Raw genomic sequence first — 18557 nt, forward strand, 5'->3', positions numbered from 1 at the left:
GTCTCTGGCTTCCTGAACCATGGTATCATTGCACATCACCAGAATAAAATTCATAGGAAGGATCCCGTCTGATGTTACAATCTCTTTGGAGGAAGCTGGAGACTAAAATAATCAAGATTAGTAACTGACCCCCAAATGAACAATTTGCCAAGAAAGTTTCACTTTTCGTAACTATTGCTTTAAAAATCAGGATGGACACAAATTAAATATGAATTAATAGGCAAGTGATACCAAATAATAAGGTAAATTTCACTTTAAATAGGTGATGTGACAAAGATAGAGTTTACACAATTTCCTCCAGCATCTAGGATGTTAGTTCTGTCATATGCAGTTCCTCAAATATTCTAACAACAACTTTCACCTCTGAGTTTCATGGTATGATTATTGTTAGCAAGGTGCCTTTGTTTGAAGCTTCCCTCTGTCACATCGTAACAATTAATGATTTTGCTTTCTAAAGTTCTTTTTCATTTACCAACCAATCATGATTATATATTTATAGGAAAATGTCCAGTTATTTAGCATTTTTGAACTTTTGTTGCAGCTCTCCATACTTTAGATTTGTTTAGTCAGCACTCACCTGCATTTCTGCCAAATAGAAAAAGGCTTGATCTCTTTCAGAAAGTTTTGATTCTTCTCCTCAAAAGAATTATTTGCAATACTCTTTCTGTTTATGTCTGCAAGTATACACTGTTACCTTCAACCTTGAGCTTCTCTGTTGTCCTCTTTTGTCAGCTACATGGGATTTTACCTTTCTGTAAAGGTCTTCAGGTCATGTTAACCATTATTTATTATTATCCAAGAAAATTACGATTGATCTAAACTTGTAGAAGCCCTATTTAATTAGCAGATATTGTAAAGACATTCCATATTTTCATTACTGAGCTGTTTCCAGGATAAAGATTGTTGTAGCAACCATCCTGTGCTACCATGTTACACCTTTTACACTGAGGTTGTAAAGAAGGAGACAAAAATTCTATTCACTTCATTTCATATTTATTCAGAAAGCCGAGCTATAGATTTGTAACATCTCAATCAACCATTCACCACCAGTGCCAATAAGTGTCTTTTTTTTTGCACTGTTGATAAACACTGGTGTTCAACTGATTAAATGAAATTGAACCAAAGTAAAACATTTAAAAATACACTAACAAAAATCAAATGTTCAAAGCAGAAGTAAAATTTAATTCAAGTGTCACTGGGGGTAGATTTAGCCAAAGAATGACCCCCACCCCCCTTAAATAAGATGAAATTGCATTAGTCCTAGAGGACCAAGAGGCTGGACCAAGTTTGATCGGAGGGTCACCAGGCTGAGAAGGCGGGATCTTCATAGTAACCTCAGGTAGTATGAGAATTGAACCCGTGCTGTTTGCATCACTCTATATTTGCATCCAACCAACTGAGCCAACCAACCTCAATTCCTCATTGTATACATATATTAGATTTTACATTTAGCTCAAGGTGTCTTCTCAGTGCATATTAACCAGAGCTGGTGCTACAGCCAATGTCAGTCAGGTATCTTTGAATGTGTGAAGTCCTACTGTACGAAAGAAATCAGAATCTCTAGTACATTACACATTTAAAGAGTACCTTAATGCATATTATTGATTTCTTAAAATAGCAAAATGACTTGTGTAAATGGAAAGAATTACTATCAGAACCCTTACTGAATTTCATTACTTTTTATTGTTAATCTTTATCAGTTTTGTTGTGCAGTTGTGCACTAGGAACTGTGAGCTGGAAATTACTTTGGGCTTTGGCACAGCTTGTGGTAAAAGTAAAAGAACAGACCAGATCTAGAGGCTAATTTTATGCTGAGTGTTGATTAAAAGGGTTCTAACAGACCCAGGAAGAGCACTGAGTTTAAGTAGTTTCCAGAAATTGGCTATGAATGAGATCAGTATCTGGGAATTGGTTCCAGGAAGTCTGGAAGGGATTGTATGTTCAAGCAAATGGCAGTTGTTGAATGATAATTGAGGTCTCAGAAAAGGATGGTCAGACTATTAGGGTGGAACCAGAATTGAAGTTTTTTTTTGAAGATGTTTTCAGGAAAATGAGCTTGGCTGCTGACCAGACAGCATGAAGATTTGAAAGCACCTCACCCAATCTGGTGTACATGCAGAAGCCCAAAGAGTAGAAAGCTAAGTTAGTGGCATTGCTGTCTTTGCTTGGGTGGGAGTCCACATTTCTGCCTATGAAGTAACACATTATGAAAGCCATAAGTAGCCTGGTAAGTTTTGTTGTTTTCTTTTTTAATCTCTTAACTGTTTGTTTGTCTGTCTTTAGTGCGAATGGGGTCTAAAAATAAATGTTTCAAGTTTAAAGCATTGACATTAATCAGCTTACCTTGTTGTATTTTTCCTCTGCATGAGTTATTGTGTGTTTAATAAATAATTAAATCTTTTGTTTGAGAAACAAAACTGATGTCTGGAATTTATTATTCATAAATTCTGTGATTGGTTATTCAAAAGTCTAGTTAGGAATCATTGAAGTAATTATTGGAAGTGTTTAATGATTTAATATTATTGCGTTTTAAATACAGGTAGAGGGTTGATTTGGTTTGGCTGTTTGTCTCCGTGTTACAACACCACAGGCGTAGGTAATTTTAGTATCTATCTTAATCCAAATAAATCTAATCCCTCAGTTACTTGAAGTTGTGATGTCTGATCTCTATAGAAATGAGCTGCATACACTCAGTCCTCGCTATCTGTGAGGGATAGGTCCTCTGATTTACTGCAGGTAACAAAATACCCAGGTACCACTCCTGCATACTATGAAGCACTGTACAATGTTTACCAAGGGACCAACAATATTAGGCTTGACAACTAAGTATTTAGTGATAAGAACAGTTAAGCGCTTCCTCTAGGTTGGAAAATCCTTCATTATTGACTTCTGCTAAACTTCCACTGTGTCAATAATAAAGTTCTGCATAAATATTTTTCTATCTTCATATTTTCAGGATACTGTATTGAATATTTTGAGGTATATGGAAATGTATGCACAATTATGTATCAAACATTTTAATTTGTTTTTAACTATAATAGTTTATGACTTGAAAGTTATGCAAATTTTCTTTTCTTCAAATCTAATTTCTTAAACCCAAACTGTTAAGATTTGTTGAAGTTAATTGGATAATAAAGAGAGCATCTCAGAAGGTTGGAATTCTAGAGAATCAATTGTGATTCTCCATTTATTAATCATGGACTGAAGCCTGTAATTTTTCAATATATACTTGTGAATATCAAATTGTGAAGTCATCCTAGAAAGATGACCAAATTGCCACTTATTTTGAAACATTTTTTTAAAGAGGAAACAGCATATGTAGAATTATTTCTCAGTTACTCTTGGTTGAATTCTTTTGAACTGTTGGTTAGAGACAGTCACGGATGCTTTAACTTTGTTTTTTTTTGATAAGTGTCTTTTTAATAGTGATGGTAATTTATTTAAATCTATCTCTGAATTGAAGGAGAAAGTGAGGACTGCAGATGTTGGAGATCAGAGTCACAAAGTGTGGTGCTGGAAAAGCACAGCTGGTCAGGTAACATCCGAGGAGTAGGAGAGTTGATGTTTCAAGCATGAGCTCTTCATCAGGAATGAGGAGGTGGGGTCCAAGAGGGTTGAGATATAAATGGGAGGGAGTTGGGGCTGGGGGAAAGGTAGCTAGGAATACGATAGGTAGGTAAAGGTGGGGGGTGATGGTGATAGATTGGAGTGGAGGATGGAGCTGATAGGTGGGAAGAAAGATGGACAAATAGGATAGTTCAAGATGGTGCCAAATTGGCGGGTTGGATCTGGGATAAGGTGTGGGGGGAGGCGAGGTCAGGAAACTGGTGAAATTGACATTGATCCCATGTGCTTGGAGGGTCCCAAAGCAGAAGATGAGGTGTTTTTCCTTCAAGAGTCAGTTAGCTTGGATTTGGCAGTGAAGGAGGCCCAAGACTTGCATGTGCTTGGCAGATTGGGAGAGGAAATTGAAGTGTTAGGCCACAGGGCAGTGGGTTGATTGGTGCATGTGTCCTGGAGATGTTCTCTGAAACGTTCCACAAGTTGGTGTACTGCCTCCCCAGTGTAGTGGAGACCATATCAAGAGCAACGGACACAGAGGTGTTTGGAGGTGCAGGAAAATCTCTGCCAGATGTGGAAAGATTCTTTGGGGCCTTGGATGGAGGTGAGGGGGGAGGTGTGGGCGCAAGTTTTATACCTGTTGTGGCAAGGGAATGTTTCAGGAATGGAGGGTGAATTGGTGGAGGCAATAACATAACGAGGGAGTCATGGAGGGAATGGTCTCTGCAGAATGCAGATAGAGGTAGGGAGGGAAATATATCTCTGGTGGTAAGGTCTGATTGTAGGTAGTGAAAGTGGCAGAGGATGATGTGTTGCATCCGGAGATTGGTGGGGTGAAATGTGAGGACCGGGGGGGGGGGTTCTATCCTTGTTGCGATTGGAGGGGGGGTTTCAAGGACAGAGGTATGAAAAGTGAAGGAGATGCGCTGAAGGGCACTGTTGACCATGTGGGAGAAGAAATTGCAGTCTTTGAAGCAGGAGCCATCTGGGATGTTCTGAAGAGGAATTGGGAGTATTTTCACAGTGTTTTCACAGGAGAGGGGCTGGGAGGAGGTGCAGTCCAGGTAACTGTGGGAGTTGGTGGGTTTGAAGTAGATGTCCATGTTGAGTCGGTTGCCGGAAATGGAGATGGAGAGGTCCAGGAAGGAAGGGGGAGGTGTCCAAAATGGTCCAGGTGAACTTGAGGTCAGGGTGGAAGGTGTTTGTGAAGTTGATGAACTGTTAAACCTTCCTGAGGGAACACAATGTAGCAGAGGAAAAGGTGGGCAATTGTGCCAGTGTAACTCTGGACAATGGACTGTTCCATGTACCCGGCGAAGAGGCAGGCATAGCTGTGGCCCATGTGGGTGTCCATGACTACCCCTTTGGTCACCGTTACCTCAGCAACATCAATGACTGTAGCTGCGCCACCTATTGCTCCTATGAGGAGATTGAACAGTTCATCAACCTCACAGACATCTTCTATCCTGACCTCAGGTTCACCTGGATGAGCTCAGACACGTCCCTCCCCTTCCTGGACCTCTGTCTTCATTTTCGATGACTGACTGAACTCCGACGTCTACTTCACTGACTCCTATCTGCGTTCTGCAGAGGCCATTCCCTCTGTGACTCCCTCGTTAGGTCCACTGACTCCCACAGCTACCTGGACTACACCGCCTCCAAACCACTCCCCCCGTCCTGTAAAAACGCTATACCTTACTCCCAGTTCCTCCGCCGTGGCTGCATCTGTTCCCAGGAGGACCAATTCTACTCCAGAACATCCCAGATGGTCTCCTACTTCAAGGACCATAATTTCCCCTCCCACATGGTCACAAATGCCCTCCAGTGCATCTCCTCTACCCGCATGTCTGCCCTTAAAGCAATACAGCGCAGAACAGGCCCTTCAGGCCTCAATATTGCACTGGCCTGTGAACTAATCTAAGCCCACCCCCTTTCACTATCCCATCATCACCCATATGCTTATCCAAGGACTCTTTAAATGCCCCTAATGTGGCATGAGTTTACTACATTGGCAGGCAGGGCATTCCACATCCTTACCACTCTGAGTAAAGAACCTGCCTCTGACATATGACTTAAATCTATCACCCCTCAATTTGCAGCTATGCCCCCTCGTACAAACCGATGCTATCATCCCAGGAAAATGACTCTCACTGTCCACTCTATCTAATCCTCTGATCATCTAATAGGTCTCTATTAAATCCTCCTCTTAGCCGCCTTCTCTCCAATGAGAACAGATCCAAGTCGCTCAGGCTTTCCTCATAAGACATTCCCTCCAGACCAGGCAACACCCTGGTAAATCTCCTCTGCACCTTTTTCCAATGTTTCCACATCTTTCCTGTAATGGGGTGACCAGAACTCTACACAGTATTCCAAATGAGGCCACACTAGTGTTTTTTACAGTTGCAGCATGACATCATGGCTCTTGAACTCAATCCGTCTACCAATAAAGCCTAACACCGTATGCTTTCTTAACAAGCACTATCAACCTGGTGGCAAGTTGCAGGGACCTATGTATATGGACACCAAGATCCTTCTGCACATCCACCCTTGAACCCCATCCCTCCAATCGCAACAAAGGCAGAACTCCTCTAGCCTTCACATTCCACCCCACCAACCTCTGGATCCAACACATCATCCTCTGCCACTTCCACTATATACAATCAGAGTCCACCACTTCCCTCCTATATTTCCCTCCCTACCTCTATCTGCATTCCGCAGAGACCATTCTCTCCACGACTCCCTCATTAGGTCCACATCTTGCACCAACCCACCCTCCACTCCCGGTAACCTTTCCTTGCCACTGTAAGGGGTGTAAAACCTGTGCCCACACCTCTCTCCCCACCTCCATCCAAGGCCCCAAAGGATCCTTCCACATCTGGCAGAGATTTTTCTGCATCTCCAAAACACCACCTCTTCTATGTCCAGTGCTCTCTGTGTGGTGCTCTCTACATTGGGGATATAGGACGCCAATTTATGGAACATTTCAGAAAACATCTCCAGGATGCATGCACCAATCAACCCCACTGGCCTGTGACCTAACACTTCAACTCCCCCTCCCTCCCACTCTGCCAAGTCCTGGGCCTCCTTCACCGCCAAATCCTAGCCAACTAATGCTCGGAGGAAGAACACCTCACCTTCCACCTTGGCACCCTGCAATCACATGGAATCAATGTTGATTTCACCGGTCTCCTGATCTGCATCCCTCCCACCCCCCCACCCCCACCTTAACCCAGATCCAACGCTCCAACTCGGCATCACCCTGTTGAACTGTCCTACCTGTCCATCTTCTTTCCCGCCCTCCACTCCAATCTATCACAATTATCCCAACCTTTATCTACCTATCGCATTCCCAACTACCTCCCCCCCCACCCCCCAGCCCCACCTCCTTCCTCTTTATCTCACAGCCCATTGCACCCCTCCAACATTACTGATGAAGAGCTCATGCTTGAAACATCGACTCTTCTGCTGCTCAGATCCTGCCTGACCGGCTGTGCTTTTCCAGCACCACACTTCTTTTATTGCTACCGTTGGGTAACCCTGATGGGAAATAATGGACTTGCATGCCATTCTGAATAGACTTGTTGGCTACAAGCCAGTTTCCATATGTAGTGGAATAAGGACATAAGGAACTGTTCAAGACAAAATTTCTCCAATTTACTTTTGCTTTGACATTAATTCTGTAAAAGCCTAACAACTGATGGTGTACATAGATACTTCACTTTTACTTTGTTGAATGATGATGAACAGTTCAATAGAAAATATTATCCATTTTAACACCATTGCTGCTGACACAATATTAAAACACTCACCTGCATTCTGCTGACATCCCCCCCCCCCCCCCCCCCCCCCCATATCCCATTGTCACCATTCCTGGCCCCCAGAACCCTGAGGGGAACACCACCCCTGCTCATGACTCCACCCCAATCCCCCCACCATCACACCCACTCAGTTACTGGCTCCGCCCCCACTCCCAGCTCCACACCCACACCAGATCTCAGCTTCCAGCCCTGCCGAGTTTTCCCCATCCCTCCAGACCTTCCCCTCACCGAGGATGAGCGATCAGTCCTCAGCAAAGGACTCACCTTTATCCCCCTCCATCCACGCATCAATGAATTTAATACACGCCGTGACGTCGAATGCTTCTTTTTCTGCCTCCAAGCTTACTTTCACAATTGGGAATCCCACCCACCTTCCGAGGACCCCTTCGCCCACCTCCAACACACTGCATGCACCTGGACACCCTGCGCTGGTCTATTACCTGCCCTCGACCTCTTCATTTCTAACTGCCGCCGGGACATTAACCGCCTCAACCTGTCTACCCACCCTCCCCCACTCCAACCTCTCACCCTCACAATGCACAGCCCTCCAATCCCTCTGCTCCAATCCCAACCTCACCATCAAGCCAGCAGATAAAGGGGGTGCAGTGGTAGTCTGGCGAACTGACCTCTACACTGCTGAAGCCAAACACCAAATCGAGGACACCTCTTCCTACCGCCCCCTTGACCATGACCCCACCCCCCATCACCAAACCATCATCTCCCAGACCATACAGAACCTCATCACTTCAGGAGATCTCCCACCCACAGCTTCCAACCTAATAGTACGGAAACCCCACACTGCCTGGTTCTACCTCCTTCCCAAGATCCACAAGCCTGACCACCCTGGCCGACCCATTGTCTCAGCATGCTCCTGCCCCACTGAACTCATCTCTACCTACCTCGACACTATCCTATCCCCCCTAGACCAGGAACTCCCCACGTACGTTCGAGACACCACCCATGCCCTCCACTTCCTCCAAGACTTCCGTTTCCCCAGCCCCCAATGCCTCCTCTTCACTGTGGATATCCAATCCCTCTACACCTCCATCCGCCATGGCCAGGGCTTCCAAGGCCTCCATTTTTTCCTTTCCCGATGTCCCCAACAGTACCCTTCCACCGACACTCATTCGTGCAGCCGAACTGGTCCTCACCCTTAACAATTTATCCTTCGAATCCTCCCACTTCCTCCATACCAAAGGGGTAACCATGGGCACATGTATGGGCCCCTGCCAAGCCTGTCTCTTTGTTGGCTACGTAGAACAGTCCATCTTCCGTAATTACAGTGGCACCACTCTTCCTCCGCTACATTGATGACTGATTGGCGCCACCTCGTGCTCCCGCGAGGAGGTTGAGCAATTCATCAACTTCACCAATACACTCCACCCTGACCTGAAATTTACCTGGACCATCACTGACACCTCTCTCCCCTTTCTGGACCTCTCCATCTCCATTAATAACGACCAACTTGACACTAACATTGTTTTACAAACCCACCTACTCCCATACCTACCTGGATTACACCTCTTCCCACCCTACCTCTTGCAAAAATGCCATCCCGTATTCCCAATTCCTCCGCCTCCACTGTATCTGCTCCCAGGAGGACCAGTTCCACCACAGAACACACCAGATGGCCAAATGGCAATTTCCCTTCCCACGTGGTTAAAGATGCCCTCCAATGCATCTCGCTCACATCCTGCACCTCCACCCTCAGACCCCACCCCTCCAACCGTAATAAGCACAGAGTGCACCTGGTGCTCACCTTCCACCCTACCAACCTACGCATAAACCAAATCATCCGCCAACATTTCTGCCACTACCAGGGATATATTTCCCTCCCCACCCCTTTCTGCTTTCCGCAAAGACCGTTCCCTCCGTGACTACCTGGTCAGGTCCACGCCCCCTACAATCCACCCTCCCATTCTGGCACCTTCCCCTGCCACCGCAGGAACTGCAAAACCTATGCCCACATCTCTCCCTCACCTCAATCCAAGGCCATAAAGGAGCCTTCCACATCCATCAAAGTTTTACCTGCACATCCATTAATATCATTTATTGTATCCGTTGCTCCCGATGCGGTCTCCTCTACATTGGGGAGACTGGACGCCTCCTAGCAGAGCGCTTTAGGGAACATCTCCGGGTCGCCCGCACCAATCAACCACACCACCCTGTGGCCCAACATTTCAACTTCCCCTCCCACTCAGCCGAGGACATGGAGGTCCTGGGCCTCCTTCACCGCTGCTCCCTCACTACCAGACACCTGGAGGAAGAACGCCTCATCTTCCGCCTTGGAACACTTCAACCCCAGGGCATCAATGTGGACTTCAACAGTTTCCTCATTTCCCCTTCCCCCACCTCACCCTAGGTCCAAACTTCCAGCTCAGCACTGTCCCCATGACCTGTCCTACCTGCCTATCTTCTTTTCCACCTATCCACTCCACCCTCCTCCCTGACCTATCACCTTCATCCCCTCCCCCACTCACCTATTGTACTCTATGCCACTTTCTCCCCACACCCACACCCTTCTCTAGCTTATCTCTCCACTCTTCAGGCTCTCTGCCTTCATTCCTGATGAAGGGCTTTTGCCCGAAACGTTGATTTTACTACTCCTCGGATGCTGCCTGAACTGTTGTGCTTTTCCAGCGTCACTCATCCAGAATCTGGTTTCCAGCATCTGCAGTCATTGTTTTTACCTACAATATTAAAACATTAACAATGTACCAGTCATGGTTTGAAGAGCTGAACCTGTTATGGGGGGTAACCTTGTAAATTGAAAGGGGACTTTAGGAAAAGACGACAATGATCGTTTATTTCACATGTACATATGGAGAAGGAGTCTTAACACCACAAAATGTAAAGATCACTCTTTTCAGAATTCTTCGAGCTTTATGTAGATCACAGCATGCATATTACAATTCCCACACTTCCGTTTCCATGTGCCTCATATTCCCACAGTATTTCATTGGCATTGCTGGCTCTGTCTTGCTGATCGTGCAGCTCATATACTTTTAGCCTATCTTCACACGTCTGTGACTTCCATTTATTATTACAATATGACTGAAAATATAACCCTTAACTAACTAAAACTTCCCTTTGAATTTGTCAGGTGCCTTATTCCATTGAACTGCAACTATGTTGCATTCAACCTGATCCTGTTTAATCATCTAAGCATCAGATGTCTTTTTACAGTTTTCATTAGAACTTTGCGAAGTAAATGAGAGACATACATCTTTCCAAAAATCAAGGTTCTGTTTTTATTAGAAAGACAGGCCTATTTTCTCATGCCTCCGACATTTGAATCATTCTATCCATTAGAAAGATGAGGGCGTGCATCCAAAGCATGAAGTCACTTGTCCACCAACTGCTGTTCCAATCCAATTACTAGCATGTCCCAGTTTCTTGATTAGTCGACAAACAATGTGTTCCCTGTGATAGAAGATACTGCCAAGTTCTACAAAAATGTTATAGTACCCTTGATAATCTTCCAGATTAACACAATAAAAATGCTGATACAAACAGTCAGAAGCTTCCTTAAATCTATTTCTGAAGTTCTCCAGAATGTTTGTATATATTAAAGGTGTAAGTTGATGATAAAGCAGGTTTGATTTTAGCTTTGTGCTGAATTGACTGATCTTAGCCAAGCTGGCAGGAGGTGTGCTATAATTTGCAATGGTGTCCCTGATGAGAGAACAAGGTACTAATCTCTTCCAGCAACATGGAGGTGATGATGAAGTTTGGTTGTGTTGCCCTTTGCAGTGGTAAAATGGCATAAACTGGTAAAGCTCACACTTGAAGAATGACCACTTCAAGGTGAAATGCTGAAAGATCTCAGGCACCAATAAAGATATACCCCACCAAGAAAGAAATGCTGTCAGTGGAGCTAGATAGAGAAGAACATGACCAGAAATAGTGGTCAAAGTAAGTTCACACATCTAAAATGGTTGTCGGGCCTTCTGCCTCCTGGTGCCAACCATTGTTTCAACTTTGACCTACAAAATGAGCCTTGATCCTTAAGCCAGGATTAACAGTTCAATTGCATTCTGTTGTAGTAATAATGTATGCCCAAACATGTAGAAGTCTGTTTGTAGCATCCACCACTTTGTATATCATAACAACTCTACTGTTAACACCTAGGGCAACTGTTTAAAAAATAAATCATTAAACTGCTTGGGGGCAGAAGAAACATTTTGAGAGCTGAATGGCTAAACATTTATATTAAGTATTATAAATTTGTAATCTGTTCCCTGGAAAAGTTCTTCTGAGTAAAATATCCCAGCTGATAATTACTGTTAGAAAAGCTGGGCTCTCCATTGCTTTGCAAGTATATGGGACTGGCAGGTTTCAAAGCTTGTTAGAATGTATAGCAAGTATAGATCCTATTTCAAAGAACAAGAAAGATATAGTTTAAAAATTATATTCCATAGGAAAAGAAAATGGAATTAAGTACAGTGTGGTTGCAGGGCAAATTTTATATTTGCATCAAAAGTTATGTTCACTGGGAAATGTATAACCAATTATAAATAAACAAGTAAAAACTTGTATTCATACAGTGTCTTTCATGTCCGCAGGTTGCATATGATCAAGTTATGAAGAGTACTTACTGCTGTGATGTTGGGAAATATCACCAGTGACTCGCACAGAGCGAGGTCCAGAGACAGCAAAGAGAAAATGACACTCTGGTGCTGGTAGATTGAATTAAGGCAAATAGTATCTTGACTTATGTGCACTTTTGATGTATGTGCCCAAAGGTGCTGTTAGTAGGATCATGACAAACTAGCCCACTGACTTCATTAATGTAGTGCTGATGTAGGAACCAGGCAGAGTTTCTGGAAACTGATCAATGGGGAAAATGTGAAAACAACCACCTCAAATTCCACACAAGATCAGGGCAATAGGATGAATGGCAGCCACTCATTTGCAGTGTAGCGTTCTCTTGTTCTTTGCTGTACATTCAGGTTTGTCCTATTTAATTGTTTAGCAGCTTCTTGACAGCTTTTTTCCACTGTTTCACTAAGAAAACTGACTGCGTGGCCAAGGCTGCAATTTGTTGCACGCCAATTTTGGATAGGAACCTGCAATGGCCTAATGCCAAATTCAGGCACACTGATTATAAAGCTGCCTAACCATTATGACAATTTTGAGTACAGTTGAAAGGAGAGTCAGGTCAATTGCAAGATATAATCAGAGGCAGTCAGAATAAATCTGATTGATTGGATGGTGGAACTGCAACCTGTCAGAAACAATCAGAACAAATAGAATGTGGGACTGAAACCTGATGGAGTCAATCCAGTGGTATTTTCTCTTGTTAGTGATTTCATATAAACTTGAGATGGAAAGAGTTTAAAATGAGTTGATGTTTCCAGAATCTCGTTCCAGGTGTATCGATTTGGTAATGAACAAGTAGTAAAATTACGTATGACAAATAAGCTGGTAAAATGCCTCTTTTTAAAAATGTTTTGTCTTGACTCAATTTTTCCAGGGAATGCTTGGATCCTTTCTTCCACCAGATTTCTTTATATCTCCAGACAGATTATAACCAATATGTTGTATGGTGAAGACATGTCTTTGTGTGAATGTATTCACATAAGTATTTAAACATTGTTTATCACCATACTTGTAGTTTGGAAGAAACATAGGAATTATGATTTTATTTAAATGATGTAAGAAGAGAGTAATCCTAAGATTGTCAAATCTAGATTTTACAGTTGTATGACATTTTGATGTGATTTGCATGCATTTGTGCTTTGTAATTTTAAAGTAATTTGTTGTCAATTTGCTTTATCCGACTTAGGAATGTTCTTAGCGAGCCATAACTGGGGTGGGTAAAAGCCTACCTACATTATTCTTATCTGAGAAGTCAGCATTTATACCGATGTGAGGGGTGACATCAATTAGCAATACATTTCAGATCCTAAGCTGGAAATAGTTCAGGCCACAGAAAATGACTCAATACAGCTCCACATTCATGTTAATGCCAAACAAAACTTTGTATAATTTAATGTATTTTTAAAAATAATTTCATTTTACTTTGTTCATTAGAAATGAGAAGGCCAGGTCTTTTTGACAGGGTTTGAAGAGGATAGAAGTTACTACACTGGATTTTAATAGACAAAAATTTATGCAGGATATTCCACTATCCTTTCAAAAGCACTCTCCTCACCTTCAACATTCACTTTATCTATTACTGACATATAGTGGGCCCATTGTGTAGCATCTACAAGATGAATGACAACAACTTACTAAGGCTCCTTCAACAGCATTTCCCAAACAGCTGCATGAAACTCCACTCCGTGCAAGTTCGTCTCTAACACCCACCATCCTGAATTGGAATGATATCACTGTTCCTTCACTGTCACTGCATAAAACTCTTGGAACTTCCAACTTAATATCATTGTGGGCATTCCTACACACCAGTGACTGCAGTAGTTCAAGACACTTCTTACCACCAACTTCTCCAGGGCCATTAAGGATGTGCAATAACTATTGGTCTAGCTGGTGATAGCCACACTTCATGAAAGAATAAATTTTAGAACCCAATTTGTTACTTTAAATAGACTAACACCTCATTTAAAATAGAGGATTTCCTCATTTTAAAAAAAAGAGTATGTTTATGTGATGCAGTAGAACCATAGTATGGTTGCAACTAAAAGGAAGCTATTTAATCATCATGTCCATTCATGTCTGCAAGAGCAACTCGGGTAGATCTATTCCCTGTCAATTCCCCTTGGCCTGCATATTCTTTTCTCTTGTTGCCAATAATAATGTCTTCACTCATAGACAATGAAAGGCTGTGGTAGCCACACCCTGGAGTAAATGCTAGAATATCCTGTTTGACAGCTCCTTTGTTAAGCCTGCCAGAGTTTACAAGGCACTATAAGGGAATCAAATTTAAAACATTTTATAAAAAACATTTTTTTGAAAGGTGAGGGACTTCCAGTTTGGGCCCACACCTGCTATTTGACGTTGAGGCATATCTGGCTTAATAAGCAATGTACCTTTGGTGGCCATGCCTTCAAACCCCTTTGCTTTAAGTTCTAGAAATGACTCTCCCAAACTCTTCATAGTCTTTAAAAAGAAGGTTAAAGTTATCTTTTAAAGCCTACCTATTTGATCAAGCTGTTTGTGACTTATCCTAAAAGTTCATTTTGCCTGTCCATTTGCATGAAATGTTTTAGGATGATTACTTCACTAAAAGCACAAATTAGATACTTATTGTCATCATTGTCAACTCTATCCCACCCATTTAATCTGCTGAAGTAATGTTCCATATAAATATTGTCCAACTATAATCTTGGTGCTGTTTTGCTGATGGTCCATATCCATTTATGTAGAGGCTAGTTATGTTTTACCTCACTGGGTATAGTCTCTCACACTAAACTGATTACTAACTGACTCGCAGAAATTCTGAGCATTGGGAGTTTGTGCTCTAGAACAATGGTCTTGCAAGAAGTAGATTGAAACTTCTCGCCCTTACAACGTTGCCAGATGGTTCAAGTGGATCTCCATCTGGGAATTTTTATGTCTCCTAACCAAGCAAGGTTTTGTGTCAAGATATTTATCTATCATTGTATGCTACTGTTAGAAGGGATGACCTGGACCATCCAGCAGCTGCTATCCTGGTCAAACTGTGGCATGATATAACTAGTACCAGCAATAAGGATCACTTTCTATTTGAAATAATTTAATAATTTTTGGCCTGTACCAAAAATGGCTAGAAATAGGAGTGGCTACTCTTTGAAGTTGACAATAAGTTTTCTACCAAGGCTGTATTATAAAAGAATTTAGATGAATGTTAACATTTCAATAAATATTTTTGTTAAAGCTTGTAAACCACAAATAAATCTTCTGCAGTGCTGCTATCATCAGTCAGAAAATCCACTGTTAAGTTTTCTTATCATGTGATACAAAATGTTTATTACAGGGAGTCAGTGTTTAAAGTCACCTTTTAGTGTTACTTTGCTTTAAGTTTAGCAAAAGTAGGCTCAGCAGTCTTGTTGAGCATCGTGAGAATTGGTTTTATCGTTGTTTGCAGCAGGTACTTTACCTGACCTGATTGGTACAGCTTTTCCATCTCTGCAACTTGAGGCCACTCCCCAGCCTTTTGGGTTGCAGTCTTGCCCTGTGTTGTACTATTGCTGAGATCTGTACAGCGACACTCACATCACCTACCATGCTTAAGACTGGGTCTACCTGCTACTGGTATCTTTCCACGCTCCCCCATATATTTCTGAAATAGATGTGAGAAAAATGTAGTCTTCTATGGTTACCTTTCCTATTTCTCTAGATCTAAAGCAGATTTAAATGAAAGAACAGAGTCATTACCAAAGATGTTGAGTCCAGAAGGCTAAAATGTGCTTAACCAGAAAGTGAGGTGCTGCTTCCTAAACATGTTGAACAAAGCAGAATGTGATTAGAACTTCAAGAGGCAGATTCAATTCTTCCCACCAATAGGTTTGCAGATGGGAATGTGTGTGGGTTGCCCTTGCCCAGAGTGAAACTTTGAAATGGGAAATTAGTGACCATTTAAAGTCTGTTTCCAGTCTGGTGTCCATTTTCAGGCTGGTGGGAGTAATTTAGCAGCAAGTAACCCTGGTCACGTTTCAGGTAGGAAGAGTGTAACAACACATTCATTGGCCTATTTTCCACATTAGACATTTCCCTCCTCCCCTCAACATGACTGTCCCCAATGGGCACCTCTCTCCATTAAGCTCCCCACCACTCTGCGCCTCATTTCCCCAACCCACTAAGATATTACTTATACCAACTGGTCCTGAGCTCCAGAGATTTTGAATCAGGGGACTGCTTGTAGTCCCCATCCTGACACCAGCTATCATATTGGCCAGCAGCTCTCTGAGCTCTGACTTCCTTCAGAGTGAGGGACAGAAGTCACACCTCCACCAAGTAACTCATTAAGTGACTACAGGGCAGGCACATGGATAATTCTGCTCCAGGTTGGACTTGAAGATCAACAAGAGATATTCTTCAGATGACCATCTAATCTGTAATCAAACCAAAGCACTGTAGATGCTGGAAATCAAACCAATTCAGAAAGTGTTGGAGAAACTGAGCAGATTTGACAGCATTAGATTAGATTACTTAGTGTGGAAACAGGCCCTTCGGCCCAACAAGTCCACACCGACCCGCCGAAGCGCAACCCACCCATTCCCCTACATTTACCCCTTTCCCTAACACTACGGGCAGTTTAGCATGACCAATTCCCCTGACCTGCACATCTTTGGACTTTGGGAGGAGAGCGGAGCACCTGGAGGAGACCCACGCAGACACTGGGAGAACGTGCAAACTCCACACAGTCGCCCGAGTCAGGAATTGAACCCGGGTCTCTGGCACTGTGAGGCAGCAGTGCTAACCATTGTGCCGCCATTTATAGAGAGAAAAGCAGAGTTAACATTTCGAGTCTAGTGACCCTGGTTTGATGTCCTTAATGTAGAAGAATCTGCATTGTGAGCAGTGAGTAGAGTATGCTAACAGCACAAAGTCCAAGGAAATCATGTCTTCAGTTGGTAAGAGTAAAGGAGGGCTGTCTAGTGGAAAGGAAAGAGGTTAAAAGTCAGTTGTGCATCTTCTGCACTTGCATGGGAACGTGTCATGGGATAGTGTTAAGGTTGATTTAAGAGTGGGATGCAGTGTTTTGGAGAGTTGGCCCTTTGACAGAAAGTGGAGACGGATGATGATAGTGTGTTCGGTGGTGGAAATGCAGGAAATTGGATAATGTGCAGTGAATTTTAGATGCTGGTTGCTCTTGAACTGGAATCGAGGAGACTATTCCAGCAGTTACTAATTAGTTAATGCACATGCCTTTACTATAGCTGCATACACACAGGAGCACATCTCTCAGGCAGAGTTCATACAGTGAAGGACCTGGTCACCTCAGCACCATTCCTTGTCACATAGAAGTTAATCCAGTTAGATTGTCAGACTGATATCAGGTGACTCCTTAATTTCCAAAAAAGTCATTAAATGCAGAAGTTGTAACAGTTGATAAGGAATGTATGCTTGATTGAAAAAGGTTAAAGAAAATGCAAATTTCCCTCCTTTGCTGTCTGTCTTTATCCTGTTCTCTGTGAATCCTCCTCATCTCTCATTATATATTATTGGTTGTTTCTTTACATTTTAAAATATGTTTTTCTATTTTACCATGAGGTCTTAGCTAATGTTGTCCCTTGGCATCCTTTCTTCCTGTTGATTACACTACATTTCCACATCATCTTATCATAGATCCATCCCAAGGGATACAATTATCAGTGCACTACACAGCTTAAACCCATGATAGGATACAGATCCCCCTGGATCAGCAGAGAGCAAGTTTGTGATCTTATGTCAGGCTGACTAAAAGTGATGCATCCCAACGGTGCAGCATTTCCTAGCAATGAATTAGAAAAAGATAATGGTTTTTTAATGATTGCTAGGCAGCTGCTGCACAGTGAGATCTGTGTGTGCCCTGACTGGCAACAGAGAAAAAAAATCTAAACTCTCCTTTCGCCCCTTCTCTAATCAATTGCCAAATGTATCTTCAAAGTTGCTGCATCATGATGTACGCAAAATTCACAATCATTTTGAAGAATGAAAGCAGATTGTTCGCATCATTAAGTTTATTTCTCTGTTGTGCTGATCTCCTCATAGTGTACAGAGTCTTGCAGTTCTGAAAAAGGGTCATACTAGACTCAAAATGTTAATTTTGTTGCATTTTTCACATATGCTTCCAGAGCATTGGCATTTCTCCAGCAGTCTATTTTTTTAATTCAGATTTCCAGCGTTTGCGAAATTTTGCTTTTGTCACTCAGTCATTGGCCATTTAGTCAATCTACCAAATCATGGTCCTTTTTGATTTTTGACCAATTAAAAGCATTACAACTTTGCATTATGATGCCAATGCTTCATTTTTCCATCTGATCTTTCATCAAGAGAATCCAATAATGATGCTTTGCAGTCTCATTTCAAATATGATATTAAGTATTATGTTTTTGACAGCAAATTTGGTGATTTCAGGAGAGACCCGTCTACGTAAACTAGACTGTGTATGAATACCACCTGACAAAGAAGTTAATCTGAATGTTCCCCAACTGGAAACCATAGATGAACTGGGAGATTCATTCCCTACTGAAGTCCAGGTCTGAGGCGTACAAGACAGGAATCCTGATCTATATAGGAAATTCAGGAATG

At 42.6% G+C, this 18557-nt stretch overlaps 1 protein-coding gene across 10 annotated transcripts in view; it reads left to right on the plus strand.

Annotated features, from left to right (window-relative positions):
• Positions 1-18557, plus strand: part of LOC132815383 (neurocalcin-delta) — a 313099-nt gene that overhangs the window by 196979 nt on the left and 97563 nt on the right. The window contains exon 1 of one of the 10 annotated variants that reach the window (XM_060824268.1): positions 2192-2227. The exons of 8 other annotated variants lie outside the window; for them this stretch is intronic. In XM_060824268.1, the coding sequence (XP_060680251.1) occupies positions 2207-2227 (21 nt within the window). In that variant the 5' untranslated portion in view covers positions 2192-2206. Of the gene's footprint in view, positions 1-2191; positions 2228-12036; positions 12062-18557 lie in introns of those variants that run through there. One more of the 10 variants, XM_060824279.1, reaches the window with a different exon arrangement.

This window comes from Hemiscyllium ocellatum, chromosome 4, assembly GCF_020745735.1.
Source record: "Hemiscyllium ocellatum isolate sHemOce1 chromosome 4, sHemOce1.pat.X.cur, whole genome shotgun sequence".
In the NCBI taxonomy this organism is placed as follows: Eukaryota; Metazoa; Chordata; class Chondrichthyes; order Orectolobiformes; family Hemiscylliidae; genus Hemiscyllium; species Hemiscyllium ocellatum.